Below are 27,171 nucleotides of genomic sequence, written 5' to 3'. Positions count from 1 at the left end.
CTCCCCTCCCCTCCCCACCATTATTTAATGTTTCTGCTTGGCCTTTCAGTCCCTTATCAGACATATGGTTTTCAAATGCTCACACAATCCATAGGTTGTCTCTTCAGGCTTGTGAGTCTTAAGTTCTGTGTGGCTTACTGATATATGATACCTAGTTGCCCTACCTGTCTTTGTTGAACCAAGTCTTTTGTATGGAAAGTTTCCTTTGCAGCTATGCATATATATGGATTTATTTTTGTGTTCTTTGCTGTGCTCCATTGATCCATTTGTTTGTATTTATACCAAATGGCATCATACTATTTTAAGAAGTCTGTTTAATTATACTTAAATTCTATTTCATTATATTAAATCTTACTTTTAGCAGGAGAAAACTACTGAATTGTACATAACAGAAAACTTCAAATAAAAGTCTCCCCATAACAGATATTTCCTGACAGATTCTTCCAAAATTAGTTCAAATTATGAAACCAACTAGACATAAAATAATTATGTACTTTTAAATTATATTTTAATTTTAGATGGTTTCAATTAACTATGAGAGACCAACACACTGAGAGTTTTCTTTCCTCTTCTCCCTTGACTCTTTTATCGCATTTCTTGTATAGTCAGTTTTGGTCCTCCACTTCAAAGCTTCTCAGCTCATTTTGTAGCTATAGCTCTGAAGGATGCTCAACTCTATTTTTGATGGACTTTATGACTCGTACATTCTCTGAGATCCTTCATGACTGATATTTAATGTTGCTTGGCTTTTTTTCTAGTGCAGCTTGGCTCTGCCTAACATCCTTCAGACACCTATCTCTCAGGACTGTGTGAATAGGAACTGACACTATTGTCGCTGAATGGTATTGGAGAGAAATCCGAAGACAGCCTGATTCCCTCCATTTTTGCTGAGTGGCTCTATTTTTGTCTAGAGGACCAAGCAATCTTTTCTTTATTCAAAATTTCAATGGATTGTGAGTTCTAGGTTAGGGGCCTGGGTCAAACCATGGACTACGAATGACTCTCAGTGTAGAGTCAATGCTCTCTTGATAAAGCCAAAGGCTCTAGGGTGTGGTCATACCTTTGGTTTCATTTTGAGGGTTCCCTACTTTAAGGACACTACTTATCTTTGCGTTGTATCAGCTGTGCCCTGGAGCTTTTAGCATCTCTGCAACAATGTCTGTCTTTTTCATTAATATTTTTTGATTATCGCATTCACACTCAATGTCATTTATTTGCTTTTAACACTGTCAACTCTGTATCTCAAAGTTGATGATGCATCATTGTTTCTGAAATGATGTTGTTTGGTCATCCATTTGTCCTTTAGGTCAGCGATCTCATTATAGATTGTGAGAAAATGCTTCGTGCTCCTTAGTTTTCTTCTATGTGTGAGCATTGCCTTTTCTTCCATCCTCCCTATTTACTAGGTCTCGTGTTCTTCTGTTTTTATGTTATTTATGCACAATTCTTCTTTTGGTATTTTATTTGCTCTGAAGTTCACCGAGAGACTGGATCAGGGATGAGCCAAGACTGGAGCGAAGGAAATGACCTGAGGAGAGGGGTCACCTTTCTTAGTGTGCTATGTTCTGCTCCTTTGTTTAGGGTTCCATCAGTTTTCATGCAGAGCATTGGCACCAACTAAAATCTCTCCCATGAAGTCACACTCTTAGGCTTTCTGTCCATATCATGTTCACAGAATATCACCTCTTTTGATATTAATCACTTTAACACTGTGTTGTTTCAGCAGTCTGGCTTCTGAAGAACCAGTGGTTAGATTGGATTCTGAGCTCCTCTGCTTCCCTATGTCTCACACAGCCGACATCTGTTTTGGGCACTGGGTGTTGGATTTTCCTGCAGGACCTTATACCACTGATGTTACTGATACTAACATTTGGGGGTACTTTTTCATCTTTCCAGTTCTGTAGGCAGGATGAGATGAAAATTTAACTTTTAATTTTAAATTATTTTATGTGTAGATATATTTTTGCCTGCTTCAATGTTTGTGCTCCACAGGCATGCAGAAACCAGAAGAGGGCATTAGCTTCCCTGGAAGGGTGCTAGAAATTGAACCCTGTGTTCTCAGGAAGAGCAGCCAGTAGTCTTTTCTCTGAGCCATCTCTCCAGCCTCTGGAATAGGAATTTAACGCAGCCATATTATGTTAAAGAGCAATACTGGTCTGTAGTCCCAGGTTCAAACTGTATGCTCGATCACCAATGTCTCAAGGCTATGACATTTGATTCTGCCCCTGGTCTAAACTCGAGTTCACAATAATGCTATAACAGCCAACTCTAGCAAGCAAAAGCCCCAGCATGTCCTTGAATTGCCCCTCCAGCATATTTTGTTGTCTAGAAGGGGCTATTTCACTTTAACCCTTTTCATCTGTCACTGAAGACATATCTTGATCTGTGAGCTTCTTAGAAATCAATGTTCTAATTAGAACACAGTAGCTAATCTTGCCGAATGCTAATAAGTGAGAATTGTGATTTATCTAGCAAAGGGGGCAGCACTCAGCATTAACAATTAAAAAGTCTGTAGGGAAGAGGGCTATTTATTTCTTACTCTCCTCCCAAGCTGATTGGGTTCAGCTTTAAGCTATTAGTAGCCTTCTATTTAATGGTTATCTATCTGGAAATCATACATCAGAGCTACAGTTTAGGGACTTTTATCTCTGAGATCCATAAACTCTATTTTACTTCTCAAAGATAACATACCACCTCTCCACAAAGACCAAGGCATATCATAGACACTGACGGTGTTCCGACATAGCAGGCACACATTTCCTGATTTTTAATTCACCTGCAAGGACAAGCACTGGTCAAGAATAGGGCCTGAGGAGTTGGCTGAAGTAAGTTCACATCAAAGCCTTGAGCTTGCTGGTAGAGGTCTTTAAGAAACTTGAATGCTCTCCTCCTCCTCCTCCTCCTCCTCCTCCTCCTCCTCCTCCTCCTCCTTCTTCTTCTTCTTCTTCTTCTTCTTCTTCTTCTTCTTCTTCTTCTTCTTCTTCTTCTTCTTTTTCTTCATTCAATGCATTAACTAAGTACTGACCAGGAGTCTTCATTCTAGCCTGACTGGACACAGAGTCAAAGGTGGAAATAGCATTTCATTCAGTCATGACTACTTATGTGATAACCATACAAAGGTTCCTAAGCTTATCCTATTACCTCATGACATCACACAGCTATTCATCTTTGCATGACTTTTTGAATGGCATGCCTGCTACCAAACTCCAAACGACAGGACCACCCTCCAACCGATTCTCCTCTCCTTTGACCCTCCATTCTAGCTGTGTGTGTGCTTCTCTCTTCATCATCATGTCAAAATGCACTTCAATGTGCTTGGCTTCACCTTATGCATATTCAATGTCCAGTGCCCACATGGATGTTGAATATAGACCTGATTATTGAATAATTTTGGAGCACCAGCTCTTTCTTTATTCAGACTTGCTGGAATTTAGAAAGACACATTTCCACATATTTAATCTTTGCCTTCAGAGAACTCTTGAAGCATTTCAGAATAAGAGTCCTTTCCAACCAAGGAGAGCAGGCCAAATGGAGAAGTCTGGAAGGTTGCTGAGGCTGCCGATACATAGAAACTTACCATACTTTCATATCTCTTCTATGGCTTCCATAAGCTAATCTCCCAGCTTCAGGGCCTGTATTTGGCATGGATAGCTAACTAATGTCTTCTCACTAGTATGGGAGGAGCTTGATATTATGCATTTCTGATGAGTGCAGAGAACATCATTACTGGTGTTCACAACAATACTCAGAGTGTGTTCACAAACCACACTCTGAGTATTCACAATCACTGTCATGCCAGTTATGAGGCAGCACCCAATTTGAAAAGAATTCCCACTGTGGCTCACCTGGATGCTGACCGCAATTAAACTGACCAAAGTTCCATTCAAAGAGGTAGATCCACCAGTGCCCAGGAAAAAATGCAACCGTCCAGGCATTGTTTTATTTCCTAAACACCAACTGTCTTTGCCCCTGCACATCAGGTATACTAGATGTTTCTATTCTAGTATCAAGTGTATATCGAGGATTTCCCAAATATTATAGATTGCCAGTATCAGCTTAAGTCTCATCTCTACTAAGATCTCAGACCCCCTAGGTAATATAATTATAAAACTAGGAGCTGAGATGTAATTCAATGGTAAAATACTTGCCTAGCACAAGGCCTTGGTTTAATCACCAACTCAAATATATATGCATATACATGTACATCAATCACTTTAAACGATCTCTAAAGAATATTTTTACTTTAGGTATTGTGTATGTTCAGCATATGTATATTACTGTATATATAAATATTGGAGGCGCACATGTACAGGTAGAGGACAGATATCAGGTATCCTGCTGTGTCTCTCCTTGAACCGTTGAGAAAGGATCTCAAAGAGCTGCAGCCAGAAAGACTCTGCAGTTCTTCTGATTCTGTCACCCGCAATACTGGCCATTTCCAAATTTTAACATGGGTGCTGGGGATTTGAACTCAAGTCTTTATGCTTATGCAGCAAGTGTTCTTATCCACTGAACTATCCCCTAAGCCTGAAGAGTATTTCTTTAGTGAACTTTTTTAAAAAGTACCTACAGTGCCTATGGGAATCTATTTTCCCATTGACTTGTAATGATGCCTTTGGCAATTGGCATTAACCTTTGCAGTTCATGAACACTCACTATGTATCACAAAAGTGAAAGTGCTCCCACCATTGACTTTCCATTTGTCAGTTGAATTCACCTTTTACCGACATAAGAGTCCCTCCTAGCTTCTCCTCTTGCAGCCTTTCTCCTGTCTTCCCCATGTCATTCTGGGCCAAACCAAGTACCTGATATGGATCTTTTTCAAATCAAATTGAGAAGACTCTTTCTACTCATCATTCAACTACTCAACTAGTCTTGGTTCTAAGACTTCCCTTTGCACAGTCTGGTCTTGCATTATTACCCTTGGTGATAACATGATCAATTGAACAGGAATAGGAAGTTTTTTCCCCAAGCAGGACTCACACGGTGGTAAAAGAACCCCAGCTTTCCCCACACCAATCTTCTAAATGACCTTTTATTTTTTCTCACCTCTCATGGCCTCATATAGGTGAATGCCAAGGATGATGAAGGTGTTCTTGTTGGATCATGGGACAATGTCTATGCCTACGGCATCCCTCCATCAGCCTGGACAGGAAGTGTTGACATTCTACTAGAATACAGAAGCTCAGAAACACCAGTCCGATATGGCCAGTGTTGGGTTTTTGCTGGTGTCTTTAACACATGTAAGTGTCCAGTAGAGTAATGATTTTTAACGTAACAGAAATTTCACTTCAAATCACTTTATCTATAAGCTGGCAAGGAAACTTAACAGCTCCCATTGGCTCTATAGAATTTATGGGTGACTATTCTGGGATGTAGTCAATGCATAATTAAATTGTGCTGGGCCAAATATGCTCACATGTCTCTGACTCCAGAGTCCTTATGGGAAGAATGATAGACTGCTTCCTACATGATCCATCATCTGACACCTAGAGCAATGAAGGGTTGGAGGGGCTAAGGACGGAAGTAGGGAAAGCATGAGCCATTTTAAGCATTTCTTTTAAAGATTAAAGAACTAAAATAATAAAGAATAAGGAAAAATAAATTCTAATTTTTCTTTCTTGAAATGTTATATAAATACACTTATTTGTTATTGATGAGATGTTTTGTAAGTTCTTAAAAGCTTGTCCTAGATATGAAAGGAATAGTTAGGTCATCCCATCTTCTTCTTCATCCGTAAGTCTCAGGGGAGCCTGGTCAGTTGGGTATCAGTAGCCGGTGAGCATCTTCACCTTCCCAACTTAGTCCACCCAATGTCCATCTGCCCAGAAAAACAGATGGGAACAGAATAATTCTCTTCAATCTTGTGTATCATTTTACCAAATGGCACTTGCCTTCATCAGCCCAGGCAATGTTACAGTTAATTCAGTGGCTATTTTAAAAGGCCATTCATTTCACTGTGTCCTCGCCATCAGTAATGATTTTCATTCACACAGCACTCCTCCTGCCTCGCAGAAACATTAAATTCAAGTCAGAGTGTCCTTTCTGCCTGCTCATTAATAAACAGTGCTTTGCTTAGTTAGCATTTTAAAATAAAATTTTCAAAGAAATGAGAGTCTGGGGGCTATAGGCTTGGGAAAGGACAGGTTTTTTAAAATATGAATGTGAGACACACCTATTTTAACACAAAGTTGTCACAGTGTAGGACCAAGTCCTGTTCCACCTGAACAGAAATGACATTTTTCTTTCATTTGTTGTGACTTCCTATGGCACAACCTGAGTACGTTTATTTTCCGAGCCCTTTGACTGTATTCAAGGACTAAAGGCGTGTTCATTTCCTGGGAGCAGTCATCTTTCTGGGAGGCTGCTCCTGTCAGACAGAAGTCTGAGCTTCCTGGTGGCTGAGGGTTAGAAAGCATCTCTGGATACTTGGGACTTTTAAGCCAAGGCACCACAGAGAGGACGCCACTTCCCTAAGCTCATTCCAGGAAACCATAAAAAGCCCCAGTCCTTCACACACCTGAAATTTCACTGCCTTACCTCAATAGCTTTGGGTTTAGAACCAGATAAAATGCTGAAACCTTACATCCATGTATGCTATTTGCATAAAGGATGCTCTCTGTGCTTAACGACAGGCTTTGATGGCAAATTAAGCAAGGATGGATCTCGACTATACCATAGAGAGATTGCAATAGAAGCAAATCAGAAAGGAAAGTTGGTGGTAAGAGGAGCTGGTACCACAAAGTCAGCCTTTACATGGGAGCAAGTCTCCTTAAGTAATAATGTGTTCGAATGCCCAGAAATTCACAATAGGATTAACCAGAAATAGAAACTGGGTGTCAGTCATTATACCAGTGACTAGAGGCTGCAGAGGAATGTAGAAGGGAGAAGCCAGTGGTGGCTGTCACCCTGTTGTTTGGTGCTTGAGGCCAAGTCACTTGAAGGACAGGACACTTCTATTAAACTCACATTTGTACATCCAAGGTTGTCCTGTTGAAAGGGCTGGATAGTCTTTATTTTAAAAAATGCTAAATTATTCCTATGGAGAGGGGGGAAAAAGAGCAAGCCAAGTCATTAATCTTAAAATTGTCAGCTGAATTATTTCCAATGAGCCCTGATGTCTGGTATCCTGGGAGTCAGAAAGGGCACTCGGATTAAGCTTAATCAATAGGTGCATATGGCAAGAGAGGCACCCAGGTAATTTATTATCTAACAACTAAAATGACTCAGTGGTGTCACCCTGCATAGAGTGGTGCAGGAGAAATTTCATCCAGAAGTAGCGTGTCCCACTGAGAACCAGCCCTATACAATCCTACCTTGGGATAGGCTTCCAGGAGCATGCCCCCTTAAGAGGGTTGAATCACTGATACTTTGATGAACTTGTGGTTAGGACTAAACAATTAACATGGGGTTATTGGATTTCTGTTAGAAATGATTTTGTTGGCATTGTCTGTTGTTCCCAAGAGTCTGACAACATGGTCTCTCTCCAGCCCTCTGGGGACTGAACAAGCCACACTTCCTCAATGTGGAACATCTGAGGAAGGGGCCTCCTCATACTGGGTAGGAAGAAAGGTCCACAGAATAAAAGGATTTTTCACTGTATTTTTATATGGGTTTTGCCTCACATGATTGTTGTCACCTACAGTTTTAAGATGCCTTGGAATCCCTGCACGGGTCATTACCAATTACTTCTCGGCCCACGACAATGATGCCAATCTGCAAATGGACATCTTCCTGGAAGAAGATGGGAATGTGAGCTCCAAACTCACCAAGGATTCGGTGTGGTGAGTTTGACTTCCAATGTAATGAGCTGGTGTCAAGTAAGAGGGTCATTCCATGTGTACTACAATGCAGACACTGCCAAGTGTCTCTCTCCTCTATATTTATTTCAGTTTCATAGGTATAACTATCTTATTTTCACACAATTTCATTTTAAGTGCTGAATGGCAACTATTATTGAGTAGACAATTTGGGCCCTAGTGATAAAAGTCAATCATGGATCTGTATGGGAACAATCATTAAAGCCAGCCACGAGCACAGCTAATGGACATGCCTCGGTTGGTTCCTCTATAGCACATGATGAATACTCTGGTTGATGTGGATTGCAGCCAGCATTCACATCTGCCCAAAATCGCCTATGCACCAGTTTATGTGTCTGTACAATCTTACCTGTCCTAATAGTTTTAATCAGATGAGTGACACAAGACTGCAGTTGTGGAAGCTGAGGCCCAAACAGATTTGTATCACGGTCACATATCTTGTAAAGTGGCAATAGACTTCTTCAATTCTTCACCCCACATATTTTTACTTCTGAAATACAGAATGACTCTTTGAGGATAGGGTTAAACCTGACCTTGACTGTGTGCCCAGCTTTCATTTAAAGATCAAGATGAGGAAAATGTGACATCACTTCCAAACACCAATGCCATGCATCTTTTACCATTTAGTGCAGTACCAGAAGCTGGCCATCTTATAGGGAATGTAAGAGCCCAAAGATGTTGTTGTTTGTGGAGATCCCACCAGTCCAATGTGGCACACTGACATGAGGAGAAATTCCTCTGAATCCAAATGAAGGGATATTTAGGAAACTATATGTGGAGTGAAATTGGGACATAATTTGAGCAGTCACCAAGCATTAACTGGGTGAAATTTCCCAGGCAAAATTGTGTCCTGTATAATTAGTTGTTCCTCGCGAGTTATGAAACTAAAGCAGTGTCTATTGTAAAAGCACCCAACTGGGGGTAGTGGGAAGTTACAAGTGCATCTTAAGAAAGCAAAAGTGAGAAGTGCCTGAAAAACCTGTACTGTGGGCATGGATTGGCTTTGGGGGCAGCTTTCACTCACCAGGCCCTGTAAGTGGCCACTGGAGGATGCTGAAAGGAGGAAATGGCTGGAGTGGCCCCAACTCACAGCAGCAGGTTACTATGGATAAAATATAAAGCCTCTTGTTTGAAGGAGTTGAGATAGGGTGCTGGAGGGCATGGGCTGGACAAAGCCTAGCCCACGGAAACTCAACAGCAATTTAAAGAACCATTTAAACCTGTAGAATTACAGCTCACAGCCCTGCCTGTCTGGAATGGCCAAAACAGACCAAAACATCAGCCCCTAAAGCCCACTGTCAATGGTAATGGTAGAAAGAGAAGGATTTTGGTTTTGTTTTCTCTGCATCACGACCACACACACACACACACACACAGAGAGAGAGAGAGAGAGAGAGAGAGAGAGAGAGAGTCCCTTTATGTAGGCAGCATCAGTCTCCTAGTTTCTTGATGCAAATATCCCCATGTTAGGTCCCTATGAGGAACCTGCCATAGAGTATAATGAAATCCTAAATACAGCTGGTATAAAGCCATGTAGTGACTTTCTGACATCTTGTTCTGAATTTTGTTCCCTCCCTCAGAGTCTTCCTATACTCCCCCTAGCACATAAGACCTGGATCCTGGCCTGGTCATCAACATCCTGTGTGTAACCAGTGCTCTGGATTATTCTGCCCTCTCTTGATGAGGCTTGGTGGAGTTTATGTATGGTGACTAGGCACCTCACTGATAGAGGTCTGTGCTACCCCAATTTGAGACATGCCCAGACTCCAAGGACAGGGACAGAAAGTCTCAGTGTCTTGGCTCTACTGAAGGCCAGCTGTGTGACCTTGAGCAAGGCAGAGTTTCTCTGTGCCTCTTTCCTCTTCTAAAGTAGAGATGACAGAAATCCCTGTTTCACTCAGTACAGAGCTGAGTGTAGCAGGTGCCTAATGAGCGCTGGCTGCCGGGATCGCCTTCTTTATTAGATGCACAGCTGGAGTCTCGGGGAGGCAATATGTTGCCATCCTCCTGAGTACCTTGAGAAACTCAGAAGAGAGGGGTGCCCAGTGTCCTGAGATGACTGATACTCTTGTGACTTGGGGGTATTTTAAAAGAAATGGCAGACACTTGTCAGGCCTACACAATCACTGGTACGCTTTATAAACTATGTGTGTTCTAAGAAGCCAGACTGTGTCAAGGACTCTCCTTGCTTGAGGGGTTGGTGGAAGCTCTCCAGGACACATCAACCAGAATGTGGACATCACAGAGAGAGAGAGAGAGAGAGAGAGAGACAGAGAGAGAGAGACAGAGACAGAGAGATAGAGACAGAGAGACAGAGACAGAGAGACAGAGACAGAGAGACAGAGACAGAGAGACAGAGACAGAGAGACAGAGAGAGACAGAGACAGAGACAGACAGAGAGAGAGAGACAGAGAGAGAGAGAGACAGAGAGAGACAGAGAGAAACAGAGACAGAGACAGACAGAGACAGAGACAGAGAAACAGGGGGGACAGACAGACAGACAGATGACAAGCTTCATGTTAAGCTATTATTTGATGTTTGGTATTGAGGAAATGATGTCATTTCTCTGAGTTTCGGGGCATCATCCCAGGAACTACCATTTCGGGTGACTGAAAAGTAATTAAAGGAGACCATCCACACAAAGCACAGATTGGCCATGTCTAACCAGAAATAGTACACAAATCCAGAATTTCATGTATGCATATAGATAATTCCGTGTCCCCTCTCACGTGAGACTCACAAACACAATGACATATGCAGAATCACCTTCTGAGTGTAGGTGAGATGTGTATGACACATAGGTCAAGTTCAAGCCAAGATTTGGGTTCCAGCTCAAAGATACCTAATTAGGTGCATGAAAAGGTTCCGAAATGTGAAAAGATCCAGGACAGTCTGGTGCTGGTATCGCGTTCTCAGTCTGTACCAACAAATGGCAGCTCTGACGCTGATTACAGCAATGCTTGTCAGTGGTGGGAAGAAAGGCTTATCTGGGGCTTGGGGGTGAGAAACTCTTGCTAGGCAGAGGCTCAAGCATGGGTAGAAATGGTTGCTGGACCTAGGCTGGCTACCCAGAGGTCACTCTTGGCGTAGTTGTTTGTTGCAGTTCTGAGGAGAAATGGCTCTCACCCAGCCCCATGGATTTACCTCCCTCAGTAGGCTCCACTGCTTCCAGCAAAAGATCCTACCCCACCTGGCTCCTCACACTTCGGTCCCATTATTCACAGTCTGTGCTAAGCTGATCTGTCCATTTAGGTCTCAACGACCCAGGACATCTCCCCTTTCAGAATCCAGCCAGGTTTATGAGTCCCCAAAGAGGAGGCAAACAAGCAGGGCTTTCCAGAGTTCTGGCTCAGTCACATGCAAAGGGCTGTGACATGGAGCACCAAGGACAGGAAGCTTAGCTTCTATGTCTGTTTGCTGTCTTAGGTCCCTTTGGTAGATAGTCACCTTTGGGAGTATCTGAAGAGTGTGAAGCATCTCCCATAGTGGTGAGTCATTGCAGGCAGTTTGCTGAAGTGGCTGACGTAGCATTTCACTACTGGACTATGGAGCTATGAGGGCCTCTCTAAGAGAGACTCAGCCCATGCTTAGCAGACATAACAGTTTCATTGTGCCTTATAAGAGCGTTTGGCCACCTCATTATTTGCAGGTCACATTGGAGTGGGGAAACAATTTTAAAAGACAGCGATGGTGGCACTTACAGGGTCATGAGAGATGCTTCACAGCAGGGCTTCCCTCCTGCTTGGTACAAATATTTCCCTGTGTCCCTTGGATGGACTGAAGGGAGTCTACTTAAATGACTCTGGGTGCGAAACTCTATCCTTTACTTGTTCCCGTAAGAATTCAGCTCCCATTAGGTAAGCACGATTCTCTCTCTCTCTCTCTCTCTCTCTCTCTCTCTCTCTCTCTCTCTATCTATCTCTATCTATCTCTATCTATCTCTATCTCTATCTCTATCTCTCTCTGTCATGCATTCAGCAGCAAGCAAAATATGGAGCAAATGTAAACAATTTCTTTTGGAAAAACAGCAAAATGCTAACCAGACTGAATATATATATATTCAGTGGGAAGCAGAGAGACTGAAGGAAGTTTCATTCTATATATCCTAAGTTATATACACACACACTGTGCAAAGCAGTATGACTTGATCTGCCTTTAATTACCTGGATAACCTTGGCAAGTTGCTCGTCATCTCAAGACCTTTACATTCTCATATGCAAATGTAATACCTCAGTATTAATGAGTTATAGAGTCCTTCCCAGCTTCAAAAATAGCTTCATTTTTAATAAGGAAGGCAGTTCTTCCATCCAGACCTTTCCCGTATAGTTCAGCGTTTTCTGTCACTTGCTTGGCATGAAGGCTGCAAGCACACACAGGGCCAGGCTGTGGCCAGCCTACTCACACCTAGGAGCGTCCACATGAACTGGCTTCACATCAGTTCCCTGGAGGAAAGAAACAGAGCAGAGGGATCTCAAGAGTAGATTGCGATCGGTTAGCCAGCTCCATTGTATCTAAAACAGGAAAAGAAAAAGGAAAGAAAAAACAAACCTTTCTTCAATCCTTTCTAGAAAGACTGCGGTTGTTATTGCCTGTGTTTTTGACCTCAAATGCAAATCTTTCTGTGCAGTGGAAGTGTTCATCACAAAGCGCTGGCAAAGCAGAATCTCCCGGTCTCTCATCTGAAGGCTCATCCTTCTATCGTTCTAGTGCCCACTGCCCCCTGTATGATGCTCTATACACCACGAGCACATTTTTAAAATTGGCCACACCTCCTTTACATTAGCTTAGCTGTGCTGTATATGCCTATGAGTTGGATTTGTATACTGCTGAATCATCTTCAGTTTCAATCACTGTGGGAAATAAGAGTGATCTGAAAATAAACTCCAAATAAGATCGTAGAGAAGAAGAATCCTGAATATAGACTGAACTGCTTAAAGATGTTGGAGGGCTTGTAAAATTATCTCACCATGCATCCAAGTTAGTAATTCTGACACTGTATCCGAGCTGTTTGTTTTCAAGCATTATCTTCTCGTCCATATTTTTGGCCAACTCACTCTGATGACTACCAGCAGGAGCTAGCCCATGAGCTCCACCATTTGCAGACTGGGAATTAATGCTAAGCATGTACCAGCATGTTCAAGAAAGGACTCACAGTTACTTACAAATGTACCTCTAAAGAATAAAACACTGAGGGTCACTTTCTGTCCCAGTCAGTACGTGTCAGGCTAAATTACAGCACCAAGGGTCTACACTGAGAGTGCCTTTGTTTTATAGGTAGGGTATCATTATTGAGATATAACTCAGAGATATAACTCAGAGATATAAAACCTGCTCTTTTGAAGTACACAAATCAGTATTTTTACCCTCTTGAGCCTCATTTACCTGGCATATTTTCATCAATCTTAAAAGAAACGTTCTCATTTCTCCAGCCCCTGATGGCTGCTCACGTTCTCTCTTCCATCACAGTGAATGATATGTACACTTCACATACATGGAATCATACACTGTGTGGCCTTTGCTGTCTGGCTCCCTCCACAGAGCATGCTTCTCACAGCTCATCCATGTTGGAGCATGTGCCACGACACATTCCTTTTCCCAATGAATGGCACTTCTCTGTGTGGACAAAGCATGTTTTCTTTCGTGGTTCCTCCGCTATCCATTAGAATTGCTTCTGCTTGCTATGAACAATCCACTCTGCTCAGCCATTTAAAACTCTTTGTGAGAGTATATGTTTCTGCTTTTCTTAGAATAAACATAGTTAGGGTAGCTTGGTCATATGGTGACTTTACATTTAACCATTTGAGAAAATGCCAAACTTTTTTCCGAATCAGCTCCACCGAATCTACCAGCGGAGCATGAGGCTGCAGACTTCTCCATATCCTTCCTTGCCCAGGTGATAATTTTCCTGGGCTCTATTTCATTTTAAAATTGTTACAGACTTTCTAGTGAACATGGGCAGTTTGGTAGATTAAATGTCCACTCCTCTGTGGGCTGATGATACGGAATGACTTATGTCTCTTCTACTATTTTGGGGTTTTTCTGTTGTTGTTTTTTAAATAGCTTTTCAAACTCCTGTCCAATTTTAAAATTGAGCTGTCAGTCACCACACTGTAGCTGTTAGTTACATGTTCTGGATGCAAAAAAACAAAAAAGAATTTCTCTAATCTCTGGGCTGTCTTTTTCACATCATTAATGATCTGTTTCAAAACAGAAAATGGCTTATTTTTATCAAAACCATTTTATAATTTTCTCTTTAGTTGCTTATACTTTTATTACCACATGTAAAAGATCATGCAGTCAAGTCAAGGTCACAAACACCTGCTTCTCTGTTTTCCTTTTGAGTTTTCTAAATTTAGATCTTATGCATGGATCTAGGACTTATTTTAAATTAACTTCTTAAAGGAAAAATAAAAGTGAGGGGTAAGTTGCTATAGCTGCTTCTAGCTGTTGTGGAAAACTGTAGGCTATGGGTAGATGGGTAGAGCTGTCTATATAAGTGAACACTGCGTCAGATGAGGAAGAACAAACCCTGAGTTGGAAACTTTTTAAGAAGTTTCTAGAAAATATAGAAATATAACAATGGGAGTTGGAGGATCCTTGAAGGAGATCAACCTGTTTACTTCTCATCCCTAAGCTGTAAACTTCCACAGCCACTGAGGCTGTTTTCAAGACTGCCATGGATATAGGGAGAGGGAGGGGAAAATAAATAAAACCGAGCACAGATCAGAGCTCTTATGGAGACTGACATGACTTCCTTGAATAAATACCACTCAGGTTGTTGCAAGTCTTAACGTTCATTTCTAGAATTCTAGAAAAACTGGTCTGATGTTTTATCTCTTGGTGCCTTTCTACCATTGCGAAAGTGCTTCCTAAAGTGTGTGTGTGTGTGTGTGTGTGTGTGTGTGTGTGTGTGTGTGTATATATATATATATATATATATATATATATATATTCATTCATGGGTATTTATCTTGCATGAATGTCAGGAACCAAAAGAGGTCATTAGATCCCCTAGAACTGTAGTTACAGATATTTAAGAATTGCCATACATGTGTTGGAACCCAAACCCAGATCTTCTGGAAGAACAGCCACTGCTCTTAACCACTGAGCCATCTCTCCAGCCCTCCCAAAGTCTATTCCTGACACTACTTAGATGGATCCAAATGGAGGAATCCATCAGACCTTCAAAGGGGTTATATTGTATAGAGATATTTTTACCACCTAATTTAGTTTCCTCTACATATATACTTCGAAATATGTAATGCACAGTAATGAGTCATTTAATGGTAGGATCAGGGAGAACACTTACATAAGCTTAGACACTGTAGGGCAATCAGCTGAAGTGGCCTTGTAGAGCAATCAGGCATAGGAATGAGATCTCTGCAGCTGCTGCTGGTGTAAAACAATGTACTATTTTACAGTAAATTTTAACCTTTTTTTATTTCTTCTTCGAGATTGTCCGGGAGAAGTGAAGGCCAACTCCTCCCTGACAACCTTTCCCACACCCACCTCCCAACTTCTCTCCTTTTTAAATTTGTAACAGCATCCTGAGTCCAGTTAGTGCTGCCTGCATGCTCATGTGCATGGGGCAGCATCCATTGGACCTGGGAAGCCTCACAGCTACATTTGAACAAAATTGGCTCCCCCTCCCTCAGCAGCCATCATTTCCCAATAGCATCTAAGTTCAGGGTGGGGCTCCTCCCCATTTTGTTGGAATATCCACTGGCTTGGGGAGGACTTGTGCAGGCAATCATGGCTGCTATGACATCACAAGGACACCTACTTCTCATCTACTGTCGATGAGACACTGTTTGCAGCATTTTCTCCCAGCATCTGTCTCTTAAAATCTTTCCTCCACTCCTGTTTTTCAAGATGTTCCCTGACCTTATGGAGGTGGGGATTCTGATGTAGATTTCCTATATAGGACCAAACACTCCATAGTCTCTATACTTGGTCCAATTGTGAGTTTCTGTATCAGTTGTTATCCTCTGCAAAAGGAAGCTTCTCTGGTAAGGGCTGAACACCATTAATTTATGGGTACAAACGTTAAGTATTTAGAAGACAGTTTGATACTGTGCCCAGTAAGCAAAATAATAATAGTATGTATTCCCTTAGGGTAGAGGACTGCAGCCACAGGTTCTCTGCCAGGTGTACAATACCAAGCATGAATTCAGCCCTGTGGGATTGGTCTTAAAAATCAATCAGAAAGTAGATGGTTACCTCAATAACAATCATTCCGCTGTTAAGTAAGTGAGCAGATCTTTGCAGGCTAGATATTTTATTAGAATTTTCAGTGTTCATCACTGAGTAAGACTGTTGACGTACCCCCGCCCTCAGCAGCCACACAGCACATTCCGGTACTACAAAAGCTGAGCAGCCATGGAAGAAGGTTCCAAGTCAGTGCCCGCTTTATTTTGCCATGTCCTGTGACCACATTGAGTAGTACCTTCTCAGCCAGATTCATACCAACAGTCACGCAGTCGGATTCTGCTGGATAAACAAGAACAATGATGAAAGCTTATACTGTTTTGGGGGCTCTCTGATCAACTTCAAGGGAAGAGATACAGAATTTTGTATTGGGAATTTTGCATGGTAACACATGGCTTGTGGGAGGAACATTATCCTATTTAGGGTAATTGCAGTGTGTGTGTGTGTGTGTGTGTGTGTGTGTGTGAGAGAGAGAGAGAGAGAGAGAGAGAGAGACAGAGACAGAGACAGAGACAGAGACAGAGACAGAGACAGAGAGAGACAGAGAGAGGCAGAGAGAGGCAGAGAGAGAGAGACGGAGACAGACAGAGAGACAGAGACAGATACAGAGACAAAAAGACAGAGACACAGAGACAGAGACAGAGAAAGAGAGAGAGAACTTGACTTTTAAAATAATAGGTTTCAATGTGGCTTTTCAAGGATACCCCCCTCCTCCCCCACCCTCTCCTCTGCTCAACTCTGTCATCTCCATTTAAGCCTTCTCCTCGATTATTCTTTCTGCCTTCACACCACCTGTGCCCTGGTGTCCGCTTCTTTTAAGGTATTTCTTCTCCTCTACAATGACCCCTTCTAGTTTCCTGGCTACTTCAGATTCTCCAAATTAAACCTAAAAAAACTAAGCATCTAAGGTCCAGTTGGGGGAGAGAGGGAGGGAGGGGGAGAGGGGGAGAGAAAAGGGGAGGGGGAGGGAGAGCGAGGGATAGGGAGAGGGAGGGAGGGATAGAGAGGGAGGGAGGGAAGGAGAGGGAGGGGAGGGGGAGAGGGAGGGAAAGAGAGAGAGGTCCTTCTGGGTCTGTTTAGCTCACACAATATAAATTTTTGCAGTCCCTATCATTTAAAGTTTGTCAATCAATAAAAGTATACTATAAAGTAATGTTAAAGATACAGTACAGCAAATGCATAAATCAATATCACGATTGCTTACTGTCATGGTCACATACCATGTGCAGTCACAAGTACTATGCTTTTGTAGGATGGACAGCATAGTAGGTTGCTTTATACCTATATCACACAGACAAGTGAGAAAGGCACTGTTGTAATGTATGACATCCGTGCAAAAGAGTAGCTTTTAGCTCAATATTAACAATATGTGTGATTCCCATCACATCTGTAGTCCCCCGTTAATCAAAGTGTTGTTATAGGACACATGACTATCCACATACATAAGGCTTCATGTCCCCATTCCTATTACATACCATTAAGCATTACACTGAGCTTTTAGAAATTATATGTTCAGAAAGCTGTCCACAGATTGCACTTTACTATAACAAATGGATGTTAGAAACTGGGGGAGGGCATTGTTCTTTAAAGTTTCTAGAATATTACATTAGACTCTCTTCCTCTTTCTACCATCCTACTGGGATATCTCCAACAAATCCTTGTAACCCATGTACTGCTCACCTTGCTAGACAGTGGACAAATAGAATTACACATACTTCTTGTGAAATTTGGCCGGATGGGAAAGAAGTAGGGTATCATCTATATAAATAAATAAGTGGTACGATATTTTGATTAAGGAAATTCTAGATTCTGGTTTAACCTAAGTTCCATCTAAGAAAAACTCATCACCTATACCATTCATAGCTGCCAGGAAAAAGTTAAAAGCTAATAAACTATGTATTTTCAAGGCTAGTTTCATTAGATAGTTAATAAGATAGCTTTAAAATGTATTTTAAAATAACAGCTATAGATACCATGCATCAGGGTCCAGCCAGATAAGTATGTTTATCCTTCATCAAAGAAACTTCTCTTTGCAACAGAGACCATTGCAGAAACTCACATCTGTCAAACTGCAGAGAGCACGTAAACATGGGCACTCAGTCCCAGTTGTTCCATTTATGGCATTATTCCTGTACCTGAGGCTCAGGGAACATTGCATCGGAGGGAGCAGGAAGAACAGAAAATCTGCTGTGAGATTATGTCCCCTAGAAATGTCAGGGAAGCCTCAGCTGTGATACCTCAGCAAAATGGCTGGCTAAGCACAAGACCTGAAAAGTACCACCAACAGACATGCTAACATGGAAGAGGGAAGTCTGACAGGGCCCCATCTATACACAGAAAACTACAGGTAAATAACGAGGGCTGAGAGTGCCAGAAAGGGTTATGCAACACCACGTGGTCATCTCTAAAGTCAAACATAAGTAACATTAAATGAAGTGGACAGGTTGTACTCATATATTTAGGCATATATGCATATATATGTGCATATATAAAAATAGTTAAAGAAAAAGATATGATTTCAGGAGGGAAAAAATGAGGGGTTACGGAGAATGGATTGATGAGATGAAAGGGTGAGAGAAACAGTGTAATTATATTTTAACTTTTAAAAATTAAACAGAACAAATAAATCTTTAAAAAGTAAAAATAAGAGCTATCAACTTTAGAATAATTATTCATAAGCATCCTTATAATGCAAAACAGGAACTTTGGAAGCTACTGAGACTGTTGGCTGATTTTCAATCCTCTCTAATAATTATGGGAAAGCTTGGACCGAATTTATTATAGAAAGTTTTCAAACATTAGATTTATACAAATATACATCTTCAAAAATCCAATCTCTTCTTCATTTTCAGCCAGGAAGGCAATTTCGAACTTGCTATGCCAGAAAGCGTGATGAACTAAACAGGTTCTCATTTTCAATATGAATCTAGCACGGGGTGGGGGAGGGGCTTCTCCTCACTCTGACAAATGTGAGTTAATGCGACTCGGTGCCTCTTCCTTGAGCATGCTGGACGTTGTTTTCATTGGGCTGCTTTTCTATGATCTGCTTCGGAGCTTCTGTCTGTCAGTGCTTGAGTTCTGCTTTATGGAGTTTCACCCTCGGTCTCTTCCACTCACCTACAGTACATTAAAAACACAGAAATGGTGAAAGAAGAAAAGGAATGAGATATCTGTGGGATCATTCCCTAATTTTATAAAACATTTCTTTTATGAAAACCACTGTAAATTGTTCCTAATAAATATTCAAGACACCTGTGCCTCAAAGGTTAGGAGTGGAAGAGTCATCCTCGCAGAACTGATGAACGGGCATGATACCGAATGACTTGCTAAATAGACTCAGATTAAGTAGTACTTTTTTTTTTTTTATAAAGCAGTTGAGTTCTGCAGTGGTGTTTAGTCAGTATGCCCTAGAAGAGCCATCCTGGCCTTTAGAGCCAGTGTTCTTATTTGGTGGCACATCTGAATCAGAACAGTTGTTAATGATTTTGACAAATACACCAGTTTTGTCTTGGGCATCAGAGCCCATCCTCAAGTCCATCCCATGTGTACCTTCTCCCTACCTGTGTCTTGTGTGACTCAAGAGAGTATATTATAATTGACTTTTCAGTGAGCATAGTAGAATTTCTTGCCTTCGCAGTATAAACTAGAGTAGGTGCCCTCATTATCCCCCCTTTTTTGGGATGGATAATTGGTTCTATTTTTTAAGATTTATTTATTTTATTTATATGAGTATACTAGAGCTGTCTTCAGACACACCAGAACAGGGTATTGGATCCCATTACAGATGGTTGTGAGCCACCATAGGATTGGTGGGAATTGAACTCAGGACCTCTGGAAGAGCAGTCAGTGCTCTTAACTCCTGAGTCACCTCTCCCACCCCATAATTGGTTCTTTCATGGCATCCTCTACTAACCCCAACTCCCAGAATCATCATGCAGACTATCAAGGCTTGTTCAGGTGGCTCCTAACTGCTAAGACTAAGGCAACTGTGCTTAAAATGAGGGGTGAGCTAGCTGGTTTCCACCAGCCTAGACCTCTGGCCTTGGTCTTTGATTGACATGACCTCAGGGAAGATTCAAGTGCCCCTTCCCAGCCCTAGCTGAGAACAGCTACATTCTGAAGGAGCTCCATGCTCCCAGCTCCCAGCTTCATAAATGATTCCCCTAGCCTTCCTCTGAACAGTTTGATTCAGCCATCTCATTTCTTTGTATTTCCTAAATGTCACGGTTTTCCTCAAGCTCCACTCTCATTTCCACCTTGAAGCATCTTGTTGATAATTCTCAAAGTCAACCAGATTGTTTCCCCTTTCTGCTTCTGATTCCTTCCTCCCTCCATCCCACTCCCATCCCCTTCCCAAGGCCACATTCCAGGTATGTTGTCATATTTATCACCTATGTCATGACTGTATTGGAAAATCATCAGACCCAGGGCTGCTGGACTAGCTCCATCTGCCACCCAAACACAAATACTCTGCAAAGTAGCCCAGTGCCTGCCTGCCCTCCAGCACCCACCATCTTCACAAATGAAAGAATTCCAAATATTTGGCTCACACTTGAAATCGCTCCAAGGTCTCTCTCCCAGTACTTTCTCTGAATCTATCCCATGAGCCTTTATGAAGCAACACAAACAAAATTATAAGCCTCTTTCTTCTCTTTTAAGAACCCGTTCTGTGAAACTTTTCTGGAAGATTATAAATGAGCTCACTCTATAGAGTATTTAAATTGCTTTCTTAGAATAATTACTTAGCTTTAAAAAAATTCTAATCACATGAATCCAAAAAAGTCCAGCTCCATTCTCTGTCCATCGGTCCTCCATTCCATAGGCTCCTGCACCTCACCATCCTGGTGACAGGCCAGGGCAGACCTTGACTACAGTGTAACGTCTGATTTAAGAAAAGAAATGCAGGCGGTGGTGGCGCACGCCTTTAATCCCAGCACTTGGGAGGCAGAGGCAGGCAGATTTCTGAGTTCGAGGCCAGCCTGGTCTACAGAGTGAGTTCCAGGACAGCCAGGGCTACACAGAGAAACCCTGTCTCGAAAAACCAAAAAAAAAAAAAAACAGAAAAGAAATGGTCATCTTGGGCTGGTGAGATGGCTTAGTGGGTAAACACACCTACATTTAAGCCTGAGTTTGTTCCCCAGAATCTGGATGGTGTAAAGAGAGAAATGGCGTCTACAATTTGTCCTCAGAAATCTAACAGTCTTGCACAGATAAACACACACACACACACACACTAAAAAACTAAAGTATTCATATTAATTTCAAGAAAGAAAGATATACATGCTTGTTACTATTTTTCAAATATTGCAAACATGTAGAAGAGCAAGGGTCACTCCCTTTCTAACTACTCAAGACATTTGTAATATTTTGAGCATCCTTTCCTGTCTCTGTTGATCACATGTATTTTTATTACTACATAGTGAAGTTTCAGACTTTTCAGCTTAACCCAACATGTACTTGCCATCAAGCAGTTTTCCATGAGTTGGAAATTTGGCACAGGTTGGTTGGGGCGTTTGCTTGGCATCTTGAATGCCATCCGTGATGCTCTGGAGTGTAGTTTCTAAACATGCATATGCCACAGACATTACTCCTGCTTACTTTGGGTTTAAAATATTTTGGTAACTTATTGGGCAGTTAGCTTGTTGGAGTTCTCAGCTTGCCTTCTTGTAAATCATGCAAGGATGAACATTCTTAGGTCCTGAATTTTGCATTTATGTTGGGTTTTGTGTGTGTGTCTGTGTGTGTAAATTCAAAACAAATAGGTTTACAGGATCAAATGATAAACTAAATCAATGCTGGTGGATACTTCTGGAACACAAATGAGGGGTTACTTGAGGAATGATAGATAACTAAAAAGTAGCTACATCACCAACAAGCCCATTCCAATGTGGGTAATCATGAAAGTTGGGTCACTGGAGTTCTTGATCCAAACTTCAGGCAGCTCTAGCAAACAGTGTCTCCTCTCACCAACAACTGACTATTACCTTCATAATCCTTCCAAGGCATCTTTCAAATCTCTCAAGTTTCATGAATTTCCCAAGCCTTATAAGTTTTATTAGCTTCCTGACTTGTTCTAGTTAGGGTTTCCATTGTTGTGATTAAAAACACCATGACCAAAGTAACTTGGAATAGAGAGGGGAAGCCAGCAAGGACCTCAAACATGTCAGGAACATAGTTGTCAAGACCATGGAGGGATGCTGTTTACTGACTTGCTCAACCTGCTTACTTATAGAAGCCAAGGCCACCAGCCCAGGGATGGCACCACCCAAAAAGGGCCATCAATCACTAATTAAGAAAATGTTCTAGAGGCTTACCTCCAGCCTGATCTTATGGTGACATTTTTCTCAATTGAGAATCCCTCCTCTCTAATGACTGTAGCTTATGTCAAGTTGACATACAAACTATCCAGTACACTTAGAAGCCTCTCCTCTACATCCAGGAAGTAGCTATAACAACGCCCTTGCCCAAAATGTGGCAAATGCTTCTCTGGTCCTGGCTTCTAATCCTGCTTAGCTAGCCTGCGATGTGATATGATATGATATGATATATATGTGATATGATTCATATGTGATATGATTCACATGCGATGATTCATATGTGATGCGATACATGTGGATATGATACATATGTAATATAATAAACATGGATATGATACATGTGATATAATACATATGTGATCTGATACATATGGAGTAAAGGAAGTGACTTACAACAGACCTTGTCACCTCCATCATTGTGGTCCCACAAGAAATTTCATTTTCATTAGACAATTCTCATAAAAGTTATTGTAATTGCTGCTTATTCCTTCTTTAGAAAGATACAATCCAAAAACTACACAAATTTGGAGGTTTGTAAGTCTTTCAATGTTAGAGACTCTGAAACTGCAGCAGGAACTCAGGTTCCAAATATAAAATCAACAAAAATGTGAAATCATGAATCTTTTATTGTTATTACTGCTACTGTTGTCGCTACCTTACATTCATGTAAGAAATGATGGGTTTTGGATGACATAACTGTGTAGGCATATACAGCATTTTGATCATCCCCTCTTCTGTTACATCTTCTCCTCTCTCCCTCTCTCATTTCCCTTACTAAGTTCCCCCTTGTAAATGTTCTCTTCTTTCCACATTCCCGGCTTTTTTTAAAAAAAAAAAGGTAATTCTTAATCTCTCTGAATTTGGGTTATTTCATTCAGTGTGATAATATCCAGTTCAATACAGTTCCTGCAAAGAAGATGACTTTATTTTCTTTCTTTGTAGCTAAATAAAACTACACTAGAGGGCAGGGGTGTCGCTCAGTATTGGAGTGTTTGCCTAGCATATTCACAACCCCTACTTTGATCCCCAGCATTATAAGCAGCAAGTAAAGAAAATGAGAAACTCCAGTGTATATACGCCCTGCAGATGCCTCACAACTCTGCCAGTCAGTACAGTATAGTGGCTCTCTATCTGAGGTTTCACTTTCCATGATTTTAGTTACCCCTGATTAACCACAATCTAATAATTAAATGAAAAACTCCAGAAATAAGCCATTTAGATTTTTAAAAATATTTTTCTTTTTACATTGTAAAGTGTGTGTTTTATATATGTGCATATAAATTAAATATGTATTTTATGTCAAAGCATATATGTGTAACTGCATATGGCTCTGTGCACATCAGTGCAATACTCTCAGAGTCCTTAAAACTGCATTGGATTCTCTGGAGCTTGACTTAGAGACCTCCATCCTATTGTGAGCCATCCAATGTGGGTCTTCTGCCAAGGCAGCAAGTCCACTTAACTCCAGGACCTAAAATTCATTACTTCTAAAGTCCAAGTCATTCAGAGTAGCACAATGAAATTCCATACAACCTTCTCCGTCCCAGCCAGGATAGGAAAGACATTATTACAAACTTTGTTGACAGTGTGTTTATTTGCCTTATTGAAATATTTCGTGTTTGGTATGGCTATGTGGTAGTTTGAAAAGAAGTGAGTCCCATACACTCATGTGTTTGAATACTTAGCCCATGAGGAGTGTCACTATTAGGAGGTGTGGCCTTTTAGAGTAGATGTAGCCTTGTTGGAGGAAGTGTGTCATGGTGGTGTCAGGCTTTGTGGTCTCATATCTTCAAGTTTTGTCCAGTGTGGCAGTCTTTTGCTGCCTGCAGACCAAGATGCAGAACTCTCAGCTCCTTTCCAGCACCATATCTGCCTGCATGCTGCCATGCTCCTCAACATAATAATGGACTAAGTCTCTGAAACTATAAGACAGCCCCAATTTAATGTTTTCCTTTATAAGAGTTGTCGGGTCATGGTGTCTCTTCACAGCAATAGAAACCTAACTAAGACAGCCTGCATAGGAAACACTATAGCATATGCTAGATGTGGTATTGTTTGCAGTTTTAGGCATCACTTGGAACACATGCCACATGAATAAGAGGGTCATCTGTACCCAGCACCTCCTCAGGGCAGACCTGACTCCAGAGGGAGAGCATGAGAAAGGGCAAAACAAACAGAGCCTCAGAAGTAGATTCGTGTTTACAGCTGCATTATTCACAATAACCAGAACATGAAGCCAGCCTTGATCCCCATCAATAGATGAATGGATAAAAGCAGTGTGCTCCATATACAAAATGGAATTGTATTCAGCCATTAAGAAAAATGCAATCATGACATTTAGAGGGAAAAATTGATTAAAACAGAAATTATCATATTAAGCAAAGTACTCAGACTCAGAAAGACAAATACCTCTTTTTTCATCATGTCAAGAGCCTAGATTTTAAGAAATAACCCTGTGTTTTCGTATGTATTTGGAGGATGTAGGTCATGAAACAGGGAAGGAAGCTGTGAAAGGGAAAATGAAGACTGAAGGAGGGATGGGAGAGGAGGAGGAAGGGATAGTAACCCAAACACCACATAAAAGCCAAGTGGGGCTCATAGCGAAGGAGGAAAATAGGCTATTTAAAAACCAGATTCACACCTTCTACAAATCCCTGAAAATTTCCCACCCATGTCAGGCAGCTCAAAATCACCTGTAATCCCACCTCCAGGGTTCCAACACCAAATTCTGAGTGTTTCAGGTGTTCCACTCCCATGGACAAACTCATGCATACACATGAACTTTCACATAGATATAACGTGTCAATTTTTACAGGGCTGGAGAGCTGACTCAGCAGTTAAGAGCACTGGCTGCTCTTCTAATAGACCTGAGTTTGATTCCATTCCCAGTACCCACATATCAACTAAAAAGAGTTGGCTAAAACTATCTGTAACTCCAGCTACAGGGGTTATGAAGCTCACCTCTGACTTCCACAGGCACTAGGAATACACACACACACACACACACACACACACTCACACACACACACATGCGGTACACAGACAAACCTGCAGACAACACAACACATGAAAATAAAATAAATTAGTTGGGCAGTGGTGGTGCACACCTTTAATCCCAGCACTTGGGAGGCAGAGGCAGGCAGATTTCTCAGTTCAAGGCCAGCCTGGTCTACAGAGTGCATTCCAGAAGAGCCAGGGCTATACAGACAAACCCTGTCTTAAAAATTTTTTTTAATTAAAAAAATATTTGAAATCACATTTAATCCCACTAATGTATATTTAATGTACAGTATTTCCTTATTCTATTATTTGATGATTTAATTTAAAAAATAGAAAAGAAATGTTAGTAGAAGTTTATCAGGGAAAAGAAATGATATTTGGAAACTTCCACCCTCAGAAGTGTGTGTGCATTACACCAAAGCAAACCTAAACCTCAAAATGCACAAAATATTTTATAACAGCTAAAAACAAGTTTTCTCCCTTTCCATTTAGTACCTCTTATTTAATATTTTTCAAAAAAAAAAAGCAAATGCCTATAAATACAGCCTCTATTATGGGGGAATTTAGGCTAGAGCAGACCAGTATGTATGCTGAAAGGAGGGCTCTCAGTTCTTCCCCATTCAAAGAAAGCTAACTGCACTGTGAACAGTCTCCTTGGCTGTGTAGATCGGTGTGACTTCCTCTCCCACTGCTCGTAGGCAGCTGGCTGCTAAGTCACTGCCCTTGCCACCCACTGCCAAACAGGAGTACAGCTATCAATCAGTCTCCTTACTGCCTGCGAGCTCCTCACCCTGTGAGGAACCTTTTTAAACAACAGAGAGCATCTTAGCAGTAAGTAAAACTGGAAGCTGGACCTCATGGTAACATTCCCCACCTCCTGGCCATATGAAAAGAAATATTATCTTTAGAGAAATGTCTTTGCCTGGGATCTGAAATACAGAGTATTTGTCCTGTCCCAGGCTAACCTTGTCAAGGAGATCTGCATTTAATAAGGATAATCTGAACCCTATTCATCTTGGGAGAGGGGCGTGGAACAGGGAGAACCATAAAAAAAAACAGGCCCACTCTGCCCTGGGAATGTCTTTTTGCTGTCTTCCCTGGTGCCTCTGCCTCTCTTGTGGATGTAGATAGGCAATGTGCTACACAAAGTGACCATCCTGAGACAGAGATTGCTCTCTAGTAGAACCTCACCTCTCAATCCTGCTCAGAGACCATACATCGTGATCCTTACCATATCCTTACTTCCCTGGAGACCTGGAATAACTTTCTACACCTGTCCCACTGACTGTCCCTGGCCTCTGCCACTTGACCCTTAAATTGAACCCTTATTCCCACTTCCTTCCCATTGGCCCTTTCCATACGAAAAGAGCCAATGGGTAGGAAGTAGGCATATGTCAGTCATGCCTAAACTTGACTACTCAAAGCCATCTTCCTGGTATTGTGTTAAGCAGTAGCCCCTGACTCATTATTTTCCTCTCCCCTTCACAACTCAGATCCCTCTTCTAGAATACTCTACTGCACTTTGTAACAACCTTCTTCACCAGTGGAATTCTGCCCCACTCTATTTTACCTATGAATACTACAGCTATCTCTTTATCAAATCTTGAGTATCACATGTATGAACAAAATGCCTTTGGGGTAACTTCTGAATTTTCCATAGGCAATCCAGCACCTGAAGTCCAGAATGACTGTTTATAACACTGATGGTTTCAAGCCCAGCCATCATCCAATCTCCTGAAAAGGCCCTCAATGTCAGTAATTTGTGCATAGTCCCATCTCTCCTCTCCTCTCCTCTCCTCTCCTCTCCTCTCCTCTCCTCTCCTCTC

General features: G+C 41.5%; 1 protein-coding gene across 2 annotated transcripts in view; it reads left to right on the top strand.

Moving 5' to 3' along the window:
• The window catches only part of F13a1 (coagulation factor XIII A chain), a 170,823-nt gene that overhangs the window by 90,888 nt on the left and 52,764 nt on the right, over nt 1-27,171 (top strand). For both annotated transcript variants that reach the window (XM_029484978.1, XM_021180809.2), the window contains exons 7-8: nt 5,069-5,243; nt 7,646-7,784. In XM_029484978.1, the coding sequence (XP_029340838.1) occupies nt 5,069-5,243; nt 7,646-7,784 (314 nt within the window). The remainder of the gene's footprint in view (nt 1-5,068; nt 5,244-7,645; nt 7,785-27,171) is intronic.

This window comes from Mus caroli, chromosome 13 (genome assembly GCF_900094665.2).
Source record: "Mus caroli chromosome 13, CAROLI_EIJ_v1.1, whole genome shotgun sequence".
Taxonomy (NCBI): Eukaryota; Metazoa; Chordata; class Mammalia; order Rodentia; family Muridae; genus Mus; species Mus caroli.
Note: the sequence above shows the minus strand (reverse complement) of the source record. Positions and strands in the feature narration are given on the sequence as shown.